Genomic DNA, 23,547 nt, shown 5'->3' with positions numbered 1-23,547 from the left:
GAAAGCATTATATAAATGTTAACCTGCTACTATTAATACTCTTCAAAAAGCTATGACTTCATAGGTATAAGTACTTCCATTCAGATTACAATCCATCTGTGACTTGATGGACAGTCTTCAAGAGATACTTAAACTAAAAAAAATTACCATCCTCTGTCCAATTTTGTGATGAAAATCTTTGAACTTGTCAATGCTGACCTTATGATTACAGACATAGAGTCCATTGCGAGGTTGAACTTAACAAGCCTTTGTATTTTGGGAGGACTACCCAAAGCTTACCTTCTTTTATCATAGTTTTGTGAACTCAGGGTCATCTTTATTTCACCATAAACAGATAATGACTTTAGTAGAGGATTTACTTTTTTTTGTTAAATCTGCATTTTTATTGATTTTGGAGAGCTTAAAAAATACCAGTGCATTCGTAATACTGCCAAACTAATTTTCCTCAGGTATAGGTCAGGTCATACCATTCTTCTCTTCAAAAATCTTCAGTGATTCTGAATCCAAAGCGAATTTCAGGCTCTGAGACTGATTTATAGGGGATATATTTCCTATAGGAAAAACTGAGTCCAGTTAAATTTTTTTCTGGCATTTAAGACTTTGCACAATCTGCAACCACTCTGTTTTTCAATTTTATCTCATGCTCTTTCTTGCCACATACTCCATGCTACAGTGAAAGCAGACTATTCTTCCTTACCACACTTTGTAATTTTTTAACACTATGCCATTATTTCTTAATCTTGGCTTGTCCTCTTTTGCTTTCTTTGCCTGTTAAATGCCTCAAGACTTAAGGAATATATGTCTTTGTGTGTCCTCTCTCCACTGAGATAATAATGCCTCTAAAATTTGACCAGAAATATTAATCACCTTGTGGCCAGTCTGGTGATAAACCTCTCCAGACATTTGGCTCATCTTTGGACCAGAGATGTTTAGTCTATACTTGTAGGTTTTCCATGTTTATAGAACCTGATAGACTTTTATGCTCCTCTGGCTTACCTAATCTTCTAGAACTCAAAGACACTCTCATACTATAATTAAACATCAGAGGAGAAGAGTTAAAGCCCAACTCAGTTCTATGAAGCCTTCCTTATTATCTCCATTTTTAGCTATCTTTTTCTCATTGATCTCATGTAGAACTTTAATTTTGTATCTTTAATAAGTATGTATTATTTTGTTTTAGTTAATGTTTGCATGAGGTATATCTCCTTATTAGACTCTAAGTTCCCTAAATCCAGTGACTAAACTCTCCTAAAATATTGTTCTACACACAAGTACTTTAAGGAATTTTAAAATCTAATTTAATTTTAGGCCTAAATTTGTTATCATTTTAATATTGCCTTTTAATTTTTTTTAATCCTTTCATCAACATGACACACAGAAGAACTGTTTTTCTTCTCTTTTCTTTTCTTTTTTTTTTTTAAACTTTACCTTTCATCTTAGAACCAATACTGTGTAGGATTTTTCTTACCTGGACTCGTCAGCAAATTTGTTCTCTGGTAAATCATTTAGCAAGCATTTCTTAAACATATCTATTGTGTGCCAGACACTTTCCCCCCATTTTTGTGAAATAAAAATGTAGTCTGTGATTCCGAATTTATTTCTCGGTACATGCATTTTAGCAAAGACATCAAAGATGTCCTCAAGTATTTTGGATGCTATTCAGCAAATGAAACGTTCATTTGCTCTATTAATCGATGGGACTTTTACTACTGGCATGTTAAATATATTTTGAGGTTGTGGTAGAGCTTGGTGCTAACTTGACATCAAGTTTTGGATCAAATTAATTTTCAGGTAAGGTTGTGGTAGTCTTTCTTCTTTTAAATGTGTCTTTGATTTTGACCTACCTCAGATTCAATGATTTAGCTAATTGTCCTTTCTGTTTGTATACCCAATGTAGCTAAGTGTTTTGCACAGGGTAAGTTCTTAATGCATGCTACTTCATTTCATTAAAAGATTCACTCATAATTGAGCTCATAAATATTTTCCACATAAATCATTATACTGAGTAACAGCAGGAGATCACTAATAACCAGCTTCATTAGTTTTGAAATTAGCCTATTGCACTATAACTCTTTTTGAACCTATATGAAGAATGCATAATAGGGCACCTAAATAATCAAATGTGTTACGCTGAAGAATTTAACTAGTAATTAACAAATATTGTGTCTGGTTTTTACTTTATAGTGTTATGTATTATAATAAGGATATACAAAATACCAAATTTGAAATCAGAAAACGTGGTTTCCAGTTTCATCACTGATGTCTACTGATGATACTTTTAGGATCTTGGGCAAGTGACTTAGTCACCCAATAAATCAACTACACACAGAAGATGCAATAAAAATTCCTTGACTGGTTGAATCAACAAATATTTGTTAAGTGCCTACTATGTGTCAGGCACTAGAAATATAAATTCAAAGAATGAAGCAATCTTCCTCTCAAGGAGTTTGTGTTCTAATGTGAGATATCATAAATAGATAAGGAAAAAAGTATGAAGATAATAAATACAAGGTGGGAAAAAAAGACATTAATAGTTGAAGAGATTTTAAAAGGCTTCATGTAGTAAGCTGGAAAAACCTCCAAGAATTGATGCAGAGTGAAAGGAGCAGAGCCAAAAGAACATTGTACACAGAGACTGATACAATGTGGTAAAATAGAATGTAATGGACTTCTGTACTAGCAGCAATGCAATGACCAAGGACAGTTCTGAGGGATCTATGGAAAAGAACACTACCCTCATTCAGAGGAAGAACTACAGGAGAGGAAACACAGAAGAAAAACAACTGCTTGAACACATGGGTTGATGGGTACATGATTGGGGATATAGACTTGAAACGACCACACCAATGCAACTATCAATAATATGGAAATAGTTCTTGATAGATGACCCATGTTAAAACCAGTGGAAATGTGTGTTGGCTATGGGGGGAGGTAATCATGTAACCATGGAAATTTTTTCTAAAAAATAAAAAAAATTTTAAAAAAGGCTTCATGTAGAAGGGTTGTACTTTTGAGCTATGTTTGAAGAAAAAGAAGGTCCTATTAAGAGGGAGGTGAGGAGTGAGAGGACATTCCAGGCATTGAGGATAGTTACTGCCAAAACATAGATAAACAAGATGGAATGGAGAGAAAGCCAGTTTGGCTGGATTCCAGAGTAAAGAAAGAGGAGTGATGTTCAGTGAGACTGGGAAGATAGATTGAAACCATGTATGAAGGACTTTAAAAGCTAAACAGAGGTGTTTATATTTTATTGTAAAGATAATAGTAGCCATGACATGCCTTTTTTTTTTTAAAGTTGGAAAATGGCATGATCAGACATGCAAGTTAGGAAAATCATTTTGGTGGTGGAGGATAGACTGGATTCTACTTGAAGGTTGTGTGGGATGTGAGCCCACTGATTCAAAATGAAAAAAAAATGACTGAGATCACAAAGCAGCAAGCCAATTTATTACTCTTCCTGGCAGAGGGTGTCTGCAACAAAGATGTAACTGTTGGGAGGCACCTGCTGAGCTTAAGGCAGGTGTTTAAGTATAGTTTCAAGAGGAAGATTTTCCTCGTGCATTGGAGGGGCTCACAATCTAACAACCAGTCTTCTCCTTCTCCATGCTCTTGATCACTTCCCTAAATCCAATCCTGACCCTCTTCTGTACTTGTGTCTTTGTAACCCTAGCTCTTTGCACAGGGCCTGGTACATTTTTTTTCTTAAACCCTTATCTTCCGCCTTGGTGCCAATATATAGTATTGGCTCCAGGGGCTAGGCAGTGAGGGTTAAGTGACTTGCCCAGGGTCACACAGCTAGGAAGTGTCCCAGGTCAGATTTGAACCCAGGATCTCCCATCTCTAGCCCTGGCTCTCAATCCACTGAGCCATCCAGCTGCCCTTTTCCGTACTTGTGAAAACCTCTTAAACCCAATTAGCTTTATACACACCTCTAGTCAAGTTGCAGGGTAAAATTGGCAAGGGGTAGGTTTCCATAAGTTACCTAATACATACACAAGAGTTTCCATGGATTACATGATAACATACAGTCAGGGATTTCTATGGGTTTTGAACACAAACATGACCTAAAAGAAGAAAGGAGAGAAGGGAGGGGGAGTGTGGTTGGGGACTTTCTGCCTATTCTAGCTGTCACACCTAGCATGAGTCCTCTTCAAGGTCTAGAAACAGAATTTGCCCTTTGTACAGCTGAATTAGATTGCCACCTAAATAGAATGAATTGAGGGACTCTTGAAGTCTTTATCTTCAGAATATCTCTGCAATCAACCAGTCTCATGGTCTGAAATGCCCTTTGAATTAAAGGACTTTACTATTAAAATATAAATATGGCAAGGTTAAGGCAACAAGCTAGTAGTGCTGATAATTCTCACTCCATATATCACATCCATCTCTAGAGTTTGTTGTAGAAAGAAAACTTTTACACTGTCTCATGTATGTGTGTGTATATAATAAACCAAATATATATGTTGTATATGTGTATATGTATGTATATAGGTATATATCTGTACACACACACATGCTTCTCTCCCTTCACACAACCACTATCCTTGAATTAGCCCTTAACATTAGTTGCCTGAGAAATAGTCTTCTCATTGATCTTTCTTCTCTCTCTACACTCCAATTTCTTCTATTCAGTTTCTAAAGTTTAGGCCTGACCTCTAAAACTCCAATGCTTCCCTATTTCCTTTAGGATCAAGGGTAAGGTCTTTTGTTTGTCATTTAACTTATTCCCTTCTTACATTTCTTATCTTTAGACTTGTCTAAGACTTTATACTTTACTCCCTTCCACCCATTCTGGCAACATTGGCCTGTTTTTTGTTCCTTATATAAGTCATTCCATATCTATCACCAAACTGTTGCACTGACTGTCCCTTATGCCTGAAATGCTCTCCCTTCTCACCTCACTATCTAATTTACTTCAAGACCCAGCTCATATTCCACCTTCCACAGAAGGTCTTTCTTGGTCTACTCAGCTGCTAGTACCTCCTTTTGAGATTAACTTTCATTTACTCTGCATGGATCTTGTTATAAAAAAGTTGGAGGGATAGTAATTGAGGCTAGAGGCTGTATTGGATTGGATTTTGGGGAGAGAGAGCACACTCTCATCCATAGCCTCTGTGCAGGTGCTGCTGGCAAAAGGCTATGCCTCTCTCCTTTCCTGACAGGCTTGCTATACGAGCCTGTCAGCTATTCCTTATAACAGTTGCCCAGACAGGGAACCACTGAGAAGTTATATGTGTAGTTAACCTCTCTAGTTCCTCAGCCTGGGGTTGGAATAGTTATTGATAAGGGCTATTGATGCGCTGTTTGAATAACAGTGAAGATCTGACTGCATAATTGACTCCCCTTCCCAATGGCTTAGATATATTGACCACTCAGGAAAGGTACTTGATAACAAAACACTATATTTAAGTTTAGTTAAATGGAGTTAGGAACAGGGATTTGGGAACCTTATTGCTAATAATCTAGTTATGATCAAGCTGTGGAGATTGCTAGGTCAGGTAGAGACTGGAGGTTCTTCACCCTCACACTAACTCTGGCCTGACTTGGCTGGAGCCAAGTCAAAGATTAGGGAATTGATGATCTTTGATGACAGTATCACTGTTCTCTCTCAGCTCTATTGACACTGATGGTAATTGCTCTCTAGGTCTCTCAGTAAGGCAAGTTGGGTTACAGGTACAGGCCTACCCTCCCTTGACCTCCCACCTCCCAAGTTCTGCTCCAGACTGAGCCAACTTGTGCTGTACCTGGTGGGTATTTATAGGGTTGGCTCCAATGGGCTTTTGCCCGGGCTCATAGCATGTGGGTACATCCGAGGTGTTCAACTGCTGGTCTTGTCACTCAAAGGTGGTGCCCATCTTGTCCCAGAAATCAATACAGCAATCTGCCTTCTAGTTTCCATATTTGTCTGAGGGCCCATCTTTTATTGTCCAGATCTCTGTCTTTACCTCAGAATTTCTGTAATTTTTTAGAGGCCATTTCCCATCAGAACACCCCCAGCTCTCCTTCCCCACTTCTTTAGCTGACCCACCTTTTAATTCTACTTCCTGCCTCTTGATAGAAGTCCTTCAGACCAAACTTCTACCTGTTCCTGCTTGCTGAAAAGTGAATCTACCATTTGAACCTTGAAAAGGGACCTTGAACAGTCTACTTATATATCCTTGACTGACTTTTTTTGCAACCACCACTGTTGCCCTACCTAGACTCTTTCCTCAATGGTTAGCAAACAACATTCACACCTCCTCATAATCTCTTCATTCCAGTGCTTGCTTCCTAATGCCTATCTGCTGTTGTACAAACCCCATTCTCCAAATTTCAATTGCCAGGTCCCTTATTCCTATCCTTATCAACTCTATCCCTCCAGCATCACGCTTCACACCTGTCTATACCTCTTTGCTATGCTCTATGGAACACCTACTTTATAATTTAAAAACTTTTCTTTCATCTTAATTCTTTTAACTTCTTCATTCCTTTCCATCTTCTCACAATGTCACCTTACTGCCCCATATTGACACTGCATCCCTACCACTCTTGCCAGTGATACATGTATTTTCACTCATATATTCTCTAACCTTTCTCACTGAGTTCAGTGATTATCTGAGTTTATCCACTCTAACTCATGCCTTCATCCTCTGTATTGATATTCCCTTATATACCTTAACTTTCTACTTGCTCATTCTGCTTTATTATTATGATATACTCATCAACTCTAGCTAAACTATACACATAGATGGTTATAATTACATACATACATACATACATATATATATATATATATGTTCTTCTAACTCCATTCCTTTCTGGTACCTCCCTTCTGTCATTGCCTTCTATTTGCATTGTATATTTCCTGTATAAATATTAAAATGTGAACTTCTTGAGAGCAGAGATGTTTTTTGTCATTCTTTGAATTCCTAGAAATAGGACAGTACCTGACAAGTAATTAGCACTTAATAAAGTCTTACACTCTTATTAAATGATTAGTTGATTTATTTACATGTCTTCCTGAATGGGAGCTTCAGCTGAAGGCAGGGACTGGCTTTGCTTTTCCTTTTATCCTTTCTGCTTAATATGGTGTTGGCACATAGTGAGTGTTTAATAAATGCATGTTGATCAATTGACTATTTAAGTAGCTTTGCTAATTGTTATTTTGGAAAGTCAAGAATAAGGCCTAGAGAAAAGGACATAGGTAAATGGGCAGAGGGATAATGAAGCTTGGAATATGGGACTCTGGGTGAAGACCTATTTAAGGCTATCACTGTTGGGGACACATGCAAAAAACCACAGTTTTGTTTTTGGTTTTGGTTTTTTCCTCCCCCTCTATAGGAAGAAGAAGAGACGACTTGTAAGAGTCAAAAATCATACTGGCTTCAAGATTGTGTTTTATCTTTATCTCCAACTAACGATCTCATGGTGATTGCTCGGGAACAAAAAGCTGTGTTTCTAGTGCGTAAGTATACTCTTTAATTTCTTGGAATCTCTTTAGCTCTACAAATGAAGTTTTCACTATTGGCTTGAGTTATGGAATGTGTTTTGAATGCTGTGATCTAATACAGTTTATTTCAGTTGAGGTATGGTATTGCTTAGCTGTGTCATTCAAAATCTAGATATTGATGAGACTTGTTCTCTAAAATGTAGTGGAGAATCTTTTTAGCCTTAATTTAAATCATATTATGTTAAAAGAATTATTTGTTTTAGGCAAAGGTTTTCAATTTATGATTAGGGTTTGAAATTCTAACATGAATTTGGAAGATATACATTAAAATTAACTATCATGTGCAAAATACTATTCTAAACTCTGAGGATAAGAGATAAAAATAAAATAATCTTTATCTTCAAGGATGTTCCGGTGTAGAAATGACAAGTTTTAATAGTCAAAATAGTTTCAAGGCAAATTATAAAACAGCTGAAAAGAGGCGACAGGGAGCTTACATTCTATTAAGGGAGGCAACATTTTCCTATAGAAGAATATACAAAAAAGAAGGTAATTTTGCATAGAATTCACTAGAAGGTAGAGAGAGCAAGTGAGGCTTCATGTAGAAGGCACTTGGCTTTGAACACTGTGACTCTGGCCTTAACCTCTGTCAGCTTTAGTGTCCTCATCTGTTAAAAGTGATAATTGTAATAATTAAATATTTAAAAACTCAAATGAGCTCCAAATACCTCTCAATGGAACCCCCAAAATTCCAAATAACACTTAATGATAGCATCTACCTCTGTGGATATGTGTGAGGATCAAATAAGATAATATATGTAAAGAGCTTTGCAAACCTTAATACTCTATGTAAATATTATTTATGTTTACTAGCTATTATTATTTTTAATTATAGTAATTGACAGCCAATGAAAAGACATGGAAATAGAAGATTCCCTTATCAGTGAGGAACAGAAAGAAAGCTACTTTGACTGGAATATAGTGTGCATAAAAGGAGTAATGTATAAATAAGGCTAGAAAGGTAGATTAGAGCCAGGTTGTGAATGCTAAGTATACCACACTTTTTAAATGCCAAACAGAGCAATTTGCATTATATTATACAGATAACTGGGAGTCACTGGACTTTATTGAGTATGTGTTTGACATAGTCAGACATGTGCTTTAGAAAAATCACTTGGACAACTGACTATAGGATACACTGGAGAGGGAAAAGATTTGAGATAGGGAGATACCAATTGGGAGATAATTACCAAAGTTCTGGTAAGAGTAATGTAGACCTGAACTGATAAGTTTGTGGCTATGAAAAAGAGATAGAAAGGAAAGTTATGAAGATAGGAATGACAAGATCTGGCAGTTTATCAAATACTTGGGATGAGTAAAAATGAGAAGTTGAGGATGACACTAAGATTATGAATCTGATGATCAGAAGGATATTGATGCACTCAGGAGAAATTTAGAACAGAGGTGGTTTGGGAGAAGATAATGATTTCTTTTTGAACATACTGAGTTTAAGGTTTCTTTGAGATATCCAATTTGAAATGTCTAATAGGCAGTAGAGTGGGACTGGACATCAAAAGATACCTTGGACTGGATACATAGATGATTGCATATACCTGTTGTTCTCCATCAGAATGTAAGCTTCTTGAGGGCAGGGGATATTTTGTCTTTCTTTGTATCTCCTGTGCTTAGTACTTTGCCTTACACATAGTAAGTGGCTAATATAAATGCTTTTTTTGATTGAATTATTGATCTGGAAATTGTCTACATAAAGATAAGCATAAATCCCATGGAAGCTGATGAGGTCATTGAATAACTATAGAGAAAGCAAAGGAGAGGATCCAGGACAGATGAGATACACCAATAGTTAGGTAGTACTAAATAAAATTTCTTAAGATTTGAATTGTTGCCCTCTTCTTTGTATCCTTTTATCTGGCATGGCGACTTGCTTATTGATAAGTATGGGATTGATTTTTGTTAAATAAACCAGAATCTTGACATTGTACTTCTGTATACTTTTAACTTTATCTTTTCTTCTTTGACTTCTCTTGCTACCCAGCTTTCTAATCTTTACTAATTCTTTCCTATTCTGGGTCTTGTCAGATTAATCTTAAATTCTAAATTAGATGGCCTAGTCATGCTCTCGACTATTACTTATTTTCCTTTCTAGGATACCAAAAACTGGCCTTTTGTATTACTCATACTTTTCTCCATGAAACTTGACTATCCTAGCAGAATGACCTCATTTTCTTCTGAACTCTACTAGAAGTTAATCTGTTCCATGCATTTGGCATATAACTTGTGCTGCTTTGTGTTTTTAGTTTTTAATTTATACTTTGAAGTATATATTTTAATCCTGAACTATATTTCAACTCCTTAAAGACAGGAATTATGCCTCATATTACTTTTTTTTAAACCCTTACTCTCTGTTTTAGAATCAATACTGTGTATTGGTTCCAAGGTAAAAGAGTGGTAAGGGCTAGGCAGTAGGGGTGAAGTGACTTGCCCAGGATCACACAGCTAGGATGTGTCAGAGGCCAGATTTGAACCTAGGACCTCCCATCTCTGGGCCTGGCTCTCAACCCACCAAACCAGCTAACTGTCCCCATCGTGTTACTTTATATTACCACTAGGACCGCTGGCATAAATGTTCAACAAATATTTGTTCATTGACTAAACTTATAGGAGGAGGTAGAGCTAAAAAACTGCTAAATTTTACAATGTATTGTCAGGACAAATGTTTCCAATGAATAAATATAACCAAAACCTGTCAGTACTCAGCATTAAAAATTAAAAGTAGCATGTCTCTTATCTACATACTGAAAACTTTTCTTCTGAAATTTTAGTAAATACAAGTAGTAGGTTAGAAAGAATATCCTATTTAAGATGTTCCAAAATAACAATGCATTATTTGTAAAACTATTTTGAAGAGCAAGCAAATTTTTTATTGAAAATTTTTAATGTACTTGAAGTTTTGTAAATTCATATGTTAACTGATATCTTAATTTTTTTTCAGCAAAATGGAAATATAGTGATAAAGGAAAGGAAGAAATGCAATATGCTGTTGGTTGGAGTGGTTCTCTAAATGTTGAAGAAGGGTAGGTAACAAGTAACAATCTCTTTTATAATCAAATTTGTTATAGATCTGAGACTGTTGGTTTGACCTGCAAAAAATGTAGTAAAGGTCAAAAAGTATTTATATCCAACTACAAAACTTCCTTGAAACTGACATAAAAGTATAACTTTCCTAGAAATGTTATTATTTATTAACATTGCCTCTTTAGAAAATTACTTGTAACAAAGAAGAAAATTTGGTCTCTTTTGGAACAGACTTGAAAGTTTTGAGGTAATCATGCAAAATTCTTTCTACAATCTAATATTCTTACAAGAATTCAGGAAGTCATTTATACTCTCTAGCCTATCAATACCTGAAGAAAAATGTCATTTATTTCTAAAATCTTTAAGGATTTGACTTGTAGCAGTTATTTAATAAAATAGATTTCCCCTGCCTAGTGAAAAATTCTGAATTGAACTCTAGCATGGAAGGAAAGGGAAGAGAGAGGAAGGAAGAAAGGAAAGGAATAAGAAGAGAAGGAATAAGGAAAGGATTGAAAGAAGGAAGGAAGGAAGAGGAAGGAAAGAAAGAAGGAATCAAGCATTTTAAAAATGTCTACTATTTGCTAGACATTGGGCTAAGTACTCTACAAATATTAACTCTTAATCCTCAGAAAAATCCTGGAAGGTAGGTTTTATTAAGGACCCCTTTTTACAGTTGAGAAAACTGAGGCAAGTAGTTAAGTGACTTACACAGGATCAAACAACTAGTGTCTCAGAATATTTGAACTCAGTTCTTTCTGCCTTCAGGTCCAGTGCTCTTATTACTGCAACTAGCATAGGAGGGCAGGAAACTTGATATTAATTAAAATTGCTATGCTTCAAAGCTTCTTCTTAGAAATTAATGTGTAGTTATATAGACTTGAGTTCATTTATCATAGGAAATGCACATTTGTTTTCAAATCATTTAAACCATATACTATAAATAAAGACATTTAATCTTTCCCCAAAATAAGGTACATTGTTTCATTGAGTCTTTGGAATTTTTTTTATTCTAGTACTAGTAGTGGCAGGAAAGAAGTTTATGATGTTTATGTGATTTAGTAATGAGTATGGATTTATTGAAGTAGTTAGGATGGGATTGGATGAAGGAGAAGAGTGAGTAGATGCCTTTTGGAATTTGATAATGTATCACCTCTGGTTACCTGATAGAACCTCAGCTTATTGGAAAATGAGGCTAGTTTCCTTTGGGAATTAGTATACTTGCTTTATAGTTGTAGGATAATAAGAGAACCTAATAGGTTTAAGCAACATGGTTGGGATATTTCTTGCTTTTCTAAAGACTAATAATGTCTGTAGGATTGGACCATATACAGAAAAAACAAGGTAGTGAGTCTCAATTAGTGCAAAAAGTGGATTCTAGGAAGTGGTTGCATTATTTAAATTCACACTATATCTTTCCTTTGGTCTGGAACCAATTGTCATATTTCACATAATTATAAATTTGAATAGTGTGAATTCAAATACATGTCATCACTTCATGGGATTCCTTATTCATATTACTTGAGACCTATGTACATGACTGGTCCTCAGCATCCCTGTCCCTCTTTTTAATCCTTTATCAAATTACATAAAGCATTTTGCAAACCTTATCGTGCTGGATAAATACTAGCTACCATCATTACTCTTACTAATACTACCATGAATTGTTTACTTAAAACAATGTTATTTACTTGAAACAATAAAACAAATTAAATCTTAATTTTTCACAAAATATAATTTTATTTTTAGGGAATGTGTAAGTAGTGCCTTGTGTATTCCATTGGCAAGTCAAAAGAGGTAAGAGCAAGCAAAAAATATATTTTTCTTTCATTTATTTTATAGGGTATTTAATTTTTGTGGCATTTTGGTTTCAACAGGAGTTCCACTGGCCGTCCTGACTGGACTTGCATTGTGGTGGGCTTTACTTCTGGTTATGTTCGATTCTACACTGAGGTTAGTTATTTGTTAACATCATTACTTTATTTTACCTAGAGAATCTATGAAGTTGATTATCTTAAGTTTTTTTTATGTTAGCTGGTAACAAGAAAGCATAGGCGACAGTGGTGAAGCAAAGGACAAAGATGAGGAATTTTTGCATAGTTGCTCTAATTCTTTAAGGGAAAGGGGGCAGGTGGGAGAGGGTAGGGCATGGGAAGAGAAAGAGGGAAATAACTAGGGTCTGTGAAATTATGTAGGGAAGTGATACTATAGAAATATTTGTTCTCATAAATGCTCTTTATAAGCATAGATTATTTTTAAGATGAAATGTATATACATAATTTTATATATGCATATATATATCCCATTATGATTTTCTTCTAGAATGGTGTATTGTTGCTTGCACAACTTTTGAATGAAGACCCTGTGCTACAGTTAAAATGTAGGACTTATGAAATCCCAAGACATCCTGGAGTTACAGAGCAGGTCAGCATATAAAAAAAACAATCAAAAACAACAACAAAAAACCTAATTGCATTATTCTGGAGCAATTAATTTCTTATTCCTTTGTGGAGACAATATCTAGGAATTTTTGACAGTTGACAAAGCTGTTTCAGACTAGGGCTATAATATCTTTTCAATTAAATGCAGAAAATTTCAGGCTTGCTTCCCTTTGTTTAATGGAATGTTACATATTCTGTTTTAGAGTATAATTTTTACAAGACTTCAACTTCTTACTGTTTGTAACATTTAACAATTAAAAAAAAATTTCCCAAGGGAAAAAGAAGCTTTAAATATGGAGTGTAATTATGGTATTACATACCTTTACATAATTTTTTTCTCTTAATTTGTCTTTTGTGACAATAGTTGTCAAATAAAATTATCTTTAGAAAAGATAAAGAAATTTCTAATAATATAATTAATCCCATGTTATTTCAATGCTGTTATATCTGATTTATAAAGTGATTGTTGATATATCAAGATATACAATTAGTTGTAATAGATATTTATAATATTTTTGGAAGATGAAATACACAAAATAAACATTTTTATACCAAATATCCAGAGTTGTAGAATAGAAAAGACCTTATTATGTCAAATTCAGTTCTCTGTCTAAAGATAAATCATCAACAATAACATTACTGTTTTGATTTGATTTGATTAAGCACTTTACATGTCTGTTCATCCTTGTGTTAAAGTGCTTTGGTAGATTCAAAGGGAGTAGAAGACTACAGTCTTACTATTCAGGTGATTGCAACAGTTGCAGAGAGAAGATTGTGTATATGAAAGTTAGCCAATGGTATAAAATAGTATGTTAATAATTGTTAGGTTATGTGGTATGGGACTATAAGTATTAGATTCTAAAAAAATTTTGGAAAGAAAGAGGGGAGGTTATTTAGTTAAGGGAAGCAAGATCAAGGAAGACAAGGATCATATTATGTCTTTGAGAAGATGAAGGACAATTTTGTCTAGAGTAGAAAGGTGTGTATGTGTGATGTCAGACCCAAACAAATTCATAAATACATACGCAGAAGTGGGAAATAAGATTAAAGGATCAGATTATTGTGGAGAGCTTGGAAAATCAGGTAGAGGAACAGATAAGTGGCTCTGTGAATTGAGACACATTTGGAGATGGGATATTCTCCGGTTCAAATCTAACCATAGACACTTCTAGCTCTTTGATCCAAGGCAAATCACTTAACTCTTACTGCTCTTCTGCCTTGGGTCTGATACTTAGTATTGATTCTAAGACAGAAGGTAAGGGCTTTTCTTAAAAGTTAAGTAGAGAAATTTAGATGTGATACAGGAGTCAGTAGAGATCCTTCTAAAAGAATTCTGAATAGAAGAATGATATGGAATTAATATCATGGAAGATTAATTGAATTTAAAAGCTCTGTATAGAATAGATTGGCAAAGGAAAATGGAATCAGGGATAATAATTCTTTGTTATACTAATACAGGTATGAATTGTTGAGAAATTGTATTCATGGATCAGCTGGTGGCTCAGTGGATTGAAATCCAGGCCCAGAGACAGGAGGTCCTGGGTTCAAATTTGGATTCAGACACTTCCTAGTTGTGTGACCCTGGGCAAGTCACTTAACCCCCATTGTTTAACACTCACCACTCTTCTGCCTTGGAACTAATACACAGTGTTTATTTTATTCTAAGACAGAAGGCAAAGATTAAATATAGACATTGTATTCATATGATAGCAGTGGTAGGGGGAATAATTGAGAGATGCTGCTCTGCCACTGACTATTGACTGACCTTGGGCAAGCTTTGTCATTTGTAAAATAAGGGGACAAGATGAGCTATAAGGTGGTCTGTTCTATGTGACTTACATACTACAGTTAAAACTAGAGACATTTTAAATACAGAATCAATAGAACTTGGTGAATACCTGGATTTAGGAAGTAAAGTATTGGTTTTAGACAGAAAAGTTTGGAAGGAGTTGCTTTAGGGAAAAAAAAATAGTTCGGTTTTAGATTATTAAATTTAAAGTTGATGGCACCATTTGAACATGGTAATGTTATTTGAAGACTGTGGTTCAAGTGAGAATGCAAAACAAAGATTTGGAAGTTTAGAGTTCAATAGTAGCAGTTATAAGAATGGACAACCATTAAGGAAGAGGAGCAAAAAAGGAAATAAATGGAGATAAAAGTAGGAGGAGAATTGAATTGGAGAGAATTTATAGAAAATGGAAAGGAGTAGTGCTGAATATTCAGAAAATGTGCTACAGTGACAAGGAGAATATTAAAATAATAGAATTAAGAATGTAGGTCTAGAAAGATCTTAGAGGCTATCTACTCCAATGCCTCTTTAGTCAGGAAAATTTAAGCTTCAGGAGAATGAAGATGAAGAAGAATCCATTGTACTTGCTAATAAGGAAATTATTGATAGTGATCGTTTTGAAAGAATTTCTCTAGTAATGGTGATGTAATAAGTCAGATAGATTTTGGAGTAAATATATGATAAGGAAATGAAATAGTGACTATAGACCACAGATTGAATAAAATTGGTAGAAGTTAACTTTTGTTTTGGCAGTTTGATTTTCTATATTACACTTTCAGTCCTTTATGTACATTACTGTAACTAGTATATTTAACTTTCTCTAGCTTAAACATTTTCAATTCTTAATATTTTGATTCTTTTATGTGAACTGCCTTCAGTTTTCCTATTTTGATTAAAATAAATGTAAACAAAGATTTTAAAACTGTCTAATCTAAGGCCATGATTCATCATAAATTCAAAAGCTCATACTTGTCTAAAATGTTAAAGCATTGGCCAAAAATCTTCAGGAAAATTTTTCATTTATTTCCATGTCCTCTTCCTAGTATTTTTTGTTCTTAAATGCAAGAATGAATTCTACAGTCATGGTGTTTGTTTTCCTAGGTTATTCATGACCTTTAGCTATAATAAACAAATAGAGCTGGTGTGTCAGTGTTGAAAATTATTTTTTCCTTGTTCATTGAAAAGAATGAAGAGTTGAGCATCTTGTATCCAGCTGCAATTGTGACTATTGATGGTTTCAGCCTTTTTCAGTCCCTTCGTGCTTGTCGAAATCAGGTAGCAAAAGGTAAAATTATGATGAGAAACTTAACTCTTGTCAGTGTTAATAGTTTTAATTTTGTCATGCTTATTTTTACCCTAATAAAAAACAGTTTCAAAGATTTCTGCATGGGAAAACATTTTAGTAGCTGTTGTTGCTTTTTCTTTTCTGGACCCTAAATTTCAGGAAATGTAAGTATTTTTCACTAAAAGATTTCAACATGTAAAATTAACACATCCTTCTCTCCTATGACTTTAATTATCTTTTATAATAAATCTTATAATGAAGTTTACCTTAAATCAGTAAAAGAATTTTTTCAGCAGTAAAGCAAAAGTATTTGCTGTTTAATTGGAATTTTGTCTAGGCAAGGTTCTAAGAAATTGCTATTCATGTTTTTAGTTAATATTGGTAGATACCCTTTGCTAACTTGAAATATTAGGATTGTTATATGTGAGATGTAGTTTATTTTGTGCAACTATACTCTTTTCTGGTGTGAAAAAAATACAGTTGCTCAATGAATCACACTAACCATAAATCTAGTTATTTTTCTGCATGTGGATCATGCATTGATGATATGGAAAAATAAGTAGATTTTCTTGACCTTATTCATTGTTTTTTTGAACCCGAGTTTTATTTTTCTCTTACTTTGTGAAATCTTCTTAACTTTACAGAGGGAACTGAATGAAAATTTAGCTGTGCCCAATGATCTGGTGTGGTAGTTAGCTAATACAGTTAATCAACCAGCATTTATTAAGTACTATGTGCCAAGCATTTTTTGAGACAAATCGTAAATAGCTGTGTATATATAAGATGTAGTCAGAATAGATGAAAGGCAGTTTTAGAGGGGAGGCATTTATAGTGGAGGGGGTGAACTAGGAGTTAAGTTGGTAACCCATAACATTGGATATTATTCTTTCTTTACTTTCTACTGTGTTTTAGATGGAATTCTTTATAACAGAGCTTCTATCACATTCACTTATTTTAACTATTAACATCTGTTCTTACCAAACTGACAGTAGTTAACTGTGTTTGAGTTTTTAGTTTATTTATAGCATTTTTCCTGAATCCATTAAATCCCTTTGTGGTCTGCCATTACTACTTGAATTCTGTCTTAAATGATCTTTATATTCTAAATTGAGGCTAATAATCAAATAGCAATTATATTTTTGTTTCTTTGCTATAGTTGACAATTAAAAAAACAATTTGAGGGATGACTTTTTTTTAGTTTTTCATGGTAAAAAGTTTTAGTAGAATTTTAACAATTTGAAAAGGAAATATAAAACCACCTCCTAATGTCTGTAATTCTTGATTTTACAGCAACAGCATCAGGTAATGAAAACATACAGCCACCACCTTTAGCTTATAAGAAATGGGGACTACAGGATATTGACACCATAATTGATCATGCAAGTATTGGTAAGCATTCGTATGGAAACTTTAAAAAAATTACTTTAGTTGTATTTATCTATTGATTCTCATTCATTCTAACTAGAATGCTAGTGCCCATTATGTGGTGCTTTAAGGGGTATAATAGTAAAACAAGTAATACAAATATCGCTGTTTGGATGAGGAAGTTGGGACTCAGAGAGTCAACAAATATTTATTAAGTGCTTACTATGTAAGTAGACACTGGGCTAAGTGCTAAGGATACTCAGAAAGATAAAAACAGAACCTGCTCTCAAGAAGCTTAAATTATTTTTTAAAACTCTTTCCTTTTGTTTTGTATAGATACTAAGTATCTTTTTCAAGGCAGAAGAGTAGTAAGGGCTAGACAGTGGAGGATAAGTGATTTACCCAGGGCCTAGGCAGGGTCTGAGGTCAGATCTGAATCCAAGACCTTACATCTCCATGCCTCTTTATCAGTTAAGCCACCTTGCTGTCCTATAAGAAATTTCCATTCTCTTGGGGAAGACAACATGTAAATAACTGTATACTTAGAACGCATACATAGAAGAGGTAGAGAACAATCTCAGAAGTGAAGACTTTAGCAGATAAGATACAGGGTGAGGCTTTCTGTGGAAGGTAGGATTTAAGCTGAGTCTTGAAGGAGGTCAGGGAATTTAAGAGGCAAAGGTGAGAAGGCAGAGCAATGCAGGCATGAAGGACAGCCAGGACAAAGGCTAAGAGATGGGAGCTGGAATGTTATCTATAAGGAACAGCAATGAGACCAGTCATTATAACTGGATCACATGGAGAATGGAGGGGAATAAAGGAAAGAAAACTGGAAAGAGGAAAAGGTCTGCCTGTAAAGGACTTTGAATGCTAAACAAAAAAATCATACATTTGATCTTAACTTGGAGACACTGAACTTGAGTAGGGGAATGACGTGGTTACATCAGTACCTTAGAGAAATCATTGGCAGCTGAGTACAGCATGGAATAGAGGCTGAGAAACAAAGCAGGTAGTGACAGTTGTGATAATCTGGGCACAAGGGATACAAATGTGAACCAGTGTGGTGGCTCTTTGAGTGGAAGAAAGGAGACATAGGAGAAATGTAATGAAGATAGAAATGACAATATTTGGGGGAAAATTGGCTGCTATTTGGGGTGAGAGTCAAGTTAAGAATGACACTTAGATTGTGAACCTGGGTAACTAGAATTATAGAATTGTCTGTGACAGTAGTTGGGAGGTTGGGAACAGGGCAGGATTTGGGGGAGAAATAATGAATTCTATTTTGGACATGCTTGAGACAGAGTTCTAGATATTTAAGAATTAATGAGTAGGGACTATGAATAATTAATGAGAAGAGACTGTTTCTCTACAGAAAGAAAAATGCCCTGTTGTATGTGAAAAATTAATAGATTGAAATAGCCATGCAAAGTCGCATAACTTCATGTCTAAAATAATGGAGAGGCTGGTATTTTTACATTTTTAATGTTAAACATATGACCTTTACCACTAGTATATTTTTAGAAAATATAAGTGATAGTTGACTTATTTTTTGATTGGCTTAATTTTTCCACAAAATATTTCAACCCATAGATAGTTTAGTCTCTGAGAAATATAGTCTTCAAACTACATTCCTGTCATCAAAAAGAGATTAAACAAATTTGAACTTGTAGTTACTATCTAATAAGAAGTGAAGCGAAGCATTAATAACAGTGAATGAAAGCAGATTGGATAACTGTTGAAAAAACTTCAAATTTAATCTGTTTTAAAAATTAATAATTTTTTGATAGAACCTTATAACTGTTTCTAAGACTTTATTATTATTCCTTTCCTTTATCCCTTCATTCTCTTCCTTTCCTTCCCAAAAAAGTCAATGCTATTTGATTTACTCCTTCAGAGTAGTGTTTTTTTAACTAGATTTGAGGACTTGACAGGAGAGAAGTTGGGGAGAAAGTAGGACTCAGAAAAAAAGGATCATGCTGTCTTTCAGATTTTCCTGTTAGTGTTAAAGGGACTATCATCTTGCTATTCGCCCAATCTGTCAACCTCAGTGCTATCCTTGACTCTCTCATTTACTCCACAAATCCAAGCCCATCACAATCTGACCCCTTTCAGTCTGGAGTATTTTAAGAATAAAAGTAGAACTTGTTAGTCTAGGCTCTGGTCTCTAAAGTATGAAGTATTAATGGTTATTTAGATAATATATTATATTGCTAGGATGATTAGATTATAGTCTTAAGATTTCATTTGAAAGTTTTTAGAATTCATTGTATATTTGATAACTTTGTGGTGCTTCACTTTACTTTTGCCTAAGCAACAACAGCCACAACTTCTTGATTTCTGCCTTCTCTGGTAAAGAGTTAGCTTCCAGTCATGTTTTTTGTTTTCAAGGTTTACACTGGCAAGTTGCTTATTTTATATTCAACATATACACTAAAACTGTGTTTTTTGGAACTGCTTAAAGGTTTGAAGGGCCATCATACAGGTAGTATTCATAGTCTTTAAATTCCCAGTGTGGTGCCTGATAAATATGTATAAGATTTATGAAAAAAATATTAAGTAATGAATACACTACTTGTAGATCTAAAAACAAAATTCATTTTACAAACCTAAGTTAGGTATTCTTAGTTGTTGAAATTGGTCATCCTTTAGCATGTTTGGCCGTTTGGTTACTCTATATACATCATTTTTTACTAAATTAAATCACAATCAATAGATTGTGACCTATCTAGTAGATAATTTCTTATTCATCTTTTTTCGAGGAAGACAAGCACAACTGAGAGCAAAGGTTTCTCGTCTCATTTTTTCAGGGAGGGATGGCTCCCATTGGTGTACTTTGGAAGTAAAAAGTGAAGTTAAAGTTGTCTTGTTTACAGAATAGCTTATTGCAGCTTTTTGTTATAAAGTACCATTTTTGACATATTTCTTAGAATCAAGAAAATCACTAATTTTAAAGTGGTTATCTTTTCAATATTTTAAAACTTTTATTGGATTCCCTTTTTTTGTGACAAAAATTATCAATGAACTCTAGCATTTAAAAGAAACTTAAAAAAAAACTTTGTATTTTAAAGTAAAACTAAGTACAGATATCATAGTATCAAGAGCTAGAAGCAGACCTTACACACACTCTATTTATTTTACAGATAAGGAAGTTAAAACCCAGAGAGATTATGGTTTTCCCAGTGTCACACAGCTAGTAACTAGTAGAACCAGGATTCAAACCCAGGTCCTTCAATCTCAGATATAATGATCTTTCCATAACTCATTGCCTTGTTTTTTACTATATTTAAAAATAAATCTTAATTTAAAATGTAGCAGCCTAAAATAACATTACTTTAGCACATTTTAATACTATTATTTTGTCATAGGGATCATGACACTATCTCCATTTGATCAAATGAAAACTGCTTCCAATATAGGTGGATTTAATGCAGCAATAAAAAATAGTCCACCTGCAATGTCTCAATACATTACTGTTGGGTCAAATCCATTTACTGGTTTCTTCTATGCTTTAGAGGTATGTATTCCATAAATGGTCATGATTAAGGTAAACATTTTGACTTTTCAACCTCTTTTCTTTTCCTTCCTATTTTTATATGAATAGGCATCTTTAATTTATCATTCTGTTTTTGGAAATTTACTTTTACTTCCAACTTTCTAATTCCCTATATAAAAAAAGTTCAAAATTATTTTTAGCAATGTACCTTGAAAAGTTAATAATTATCTTGCAACAAAAGTGTTTAAGTATATTATATAATATGCTTGATAGAAAAATGAAGTTAAAACTCAAGAAGCTGACAGTAAACTTACTACTTGCCAATATCAGACAAGTTTTTAAAAAATTTTTAACAGCAGATTTTTAGGGAACTTTTTTGTCATATTAACATACTTGATATTCCATAGGCCTAATTTGGTTCTAAGTATACTTTTTAGCTACAAAAATTATCTTTATTGCTATATTAAGGTCTGATAATGAAAATCTCTCAAAGCAGAGTCATCAGCAGGAAATATTGAATGTATTTTCTCTTAACAAACTCTGAAAACCACATAATTTTTATTCAGTCTAGGAATATGAAGAAAATTTCTTATAAACCTAAACCTGAGTATGAATTATTTCTTACTGCTAATAAATAGTTTCTAGTCTTGTTTTTTTATGCTGTATCCACTTGAAATATTCATTTTGTGATTCTGTCGTGAGGAAGATTAGTTAGTAATAGTGTTGATTCTTCATTCCATCTTGGAATTCTCCAGCCCTTCCTGCTAGGTCCAACACTATTACTAACTAATCTTCCTCACAACAGTTCCAACATCCTAAATTAGTTTGAGCCACACTTTCCCTCTAAATCTAATAAACATGAGTATAATCTATAATTGTGCTTTAAATACTATCAACCTTAAAAAAAAAAATCAGACCAGCTAAGTGATCCGTAAATAAATAATCATTTATTCTGTTGAGGAATTGCAGTTCAAGACACCTTAATTAGAAAAATCCCGGAAGGAAGGGAAGAAGAGGAATCTTTATTTTTTAAATCCTTACATTTTGTCTTAGAAACAATCCTGAGCATTGGTTCCAAGACAGAAGAGTAGTAAGGTCAAGGCAATTATCATTAAGTGACTTGCCCAGGGTCAGACAGCCAGGAAGTAAGTAAGTCCAGTTTGAACATAGGACCTCCCATCTCCAGGTATCTCTGTCCCCTGAGCCACCTCACTGTCTTGAGAAGGGTATTCTTATAGGACAGTGATAGTAAACCTATGGCATGGGTGCCAAAGATGGCATGCAGAGTGCTCCCAAGAGTTTGTTATTAGAAAGGCAGAGGGGTTTGGGCAGAGCTGCTCCCCTCTCCCTCTCCAACACAGCTGAGGATATTTTTTTCACATCCCCCACCCCTCTGCCCAGCAGCCCTATGGAAGCGCACAGGGGGAAAGGTGGGCAGCTCACAGACAGCAGAGCTGTAAAGGAGCAGAGCACTCAGCCCACTCCTCTCCCCCTCTCTACACTCCCTGAGGACATTCCTTACTTCCCCCACCCCTCTGCCTAGCATTCTAACATGAGCATTCCCCTCCCCGTGTAGGGTAAATAGGGGCAGGGCAAACCTGGCACTGGGAGAGGGGCATGGCACACAGTCTCCAAAAGGTTCACCCTCACTGTTATAGGGCATAGTTATGGAAAACAGAGGATATACAGAACAGTCAAACTCCAGGAAAGGAGTTAAGTGTGTTATGTTCAAACCCTGAGAATTGTTGGTCTCACCTTGATTGACAAGGGAGATAGATGGAGACATCAGAATGTTCCCAGATGCCGTGAGCCAGGGGCAAAAGTCAGTTGGCCCTAGAGTATAAATATCCCAACAGCCATCTGGGAGAGGCTTTTGACTATTGATCTTTGGTCTTGGGTCCTTGATCATTGATCTGTGGGTCTCTGACTGTTGGTCATTGGTTCTCTCTGAATCTCCCTAGATCTTTATGTATCTGAATCGTCTTAGCTATTTAGATATCTGAGCTCGGGTGGTAAACAGGAGGAAGGAGGTCTAAGAAGAAGAGGGTGGTTTTTAAGGCTGGTTACTTCCTGAAGGCTGTGAAGGCTAACACATCACAAACCAATAATAAGAAAGCTGAGAGAATATCATCAATACAGCTGCACCAGTAGAGCAGACTCTCTCTGGTTTGGCAGTGGCCAAGCTGAATCAGAGGGGTGTGAAGAACAGTAGCTCCAGCTTTACTGAATCAATAGCCTCCAGTCCTGAGGGATTATAGCCTATAGATATTAGCTTGACAGTGTCTCCAATCCCCAATCCATATCCTGATTATCCTTTCCCTAATTAAGATCACAGATAAAATATTTAATAAGTACCTTCCTGAGTGGGGTTGGTGTTCCCCCAATCACCAGCTCCTAGGAAGACTACAGAGATACAGGGCTCCAACCTCCTCACCAGTATCCATATATCCCATAGGAGTAGAAGTAGAGTATCCTTCCCATTTCTTTATAACAAGTGTTGAAGATGTTAATTTATGTAATTTATGTTAACAAGGTTGCAGAAATGTTGGAACCGTCACTGCCCAGGAGTAGGAATATTTAGAAACTATTGGGGTACACAGGAGTCTTTTGGGGAGCAGTTAGAAACTGCTGGTCAGAGTAGGGTAAGGGCCC

At 34.9% G+C, this 23,547-nt stretch overlaps 1 protein-coding gene across 1 annotated transcript in view; it reads left to right on the top strand.

Moving 5' to 3' along the window:
• The window catches only part of RAB3GAP2 (RAB3 GTPase activating non-catalytic protein subunit 2), a 137,020-nt gene that overhangs the window by 33,038 nt on the left and 80,435 nt on the right, over nucleotides 1-23,547 (top strand). Inside the window, exons 3-10 of the mRNA XM_044675879.1 lie at nucleotides 7,321-7,444; nucleotides 10,443-10,524; nucleotides 12,272-12,319; nucleotides 12,400-12,475; nucleotides 12,845-12,946; nucleotides 15,938-16,037; nucleotides 17,328-17,426; nucleotides 20,768-20,916. Of these exons, the coding sequence (XP_044531814.1) occupies nucleotides 7,321-7,444; nucleotides 10,443-10,524; nucleotides 12,272-12,319; nucleotides 12,400-12,475; nucleotides 12,845-12,946; nucleotides 15,938-16,037; nucleotides 17,328-17,426; nucleotides 20,768-20,916 (780 nt within the window). The remainder of the gene's footprint in view (nucleotides 1-7,320; nucleotides 7,445-10,442; nucleotides 10,525-12,271; nucleotides 12,320-12,399; nucleotides 12,476-12,844; nucleotides 12,947-15,937; nucleotides 16,038-17,327; nucleotides 17,427-20,767; nucleotides 20,917-23,547) is intronic.

This window comes from Gracilinanus agilis, chromosome 4, assembly GCF_016433145.1.
Source record: "Gracilinanus agilis isolate LMUSP501 chromosome 4, AgileGrace, whole genome shotgun sequence".
Taxonomy (NCBI): domain Eukaryota; kingdom Metazoa; phylum Chordata; class Mammalia; order Didelphimorphia; family Didelphidae; genus Gracilinanus; species Gracilinanus agilis.
Note: the sequence above shows the minus strand (reverse complement) of the source record. Positions and strands in the feature narration are given on the sequence as shown.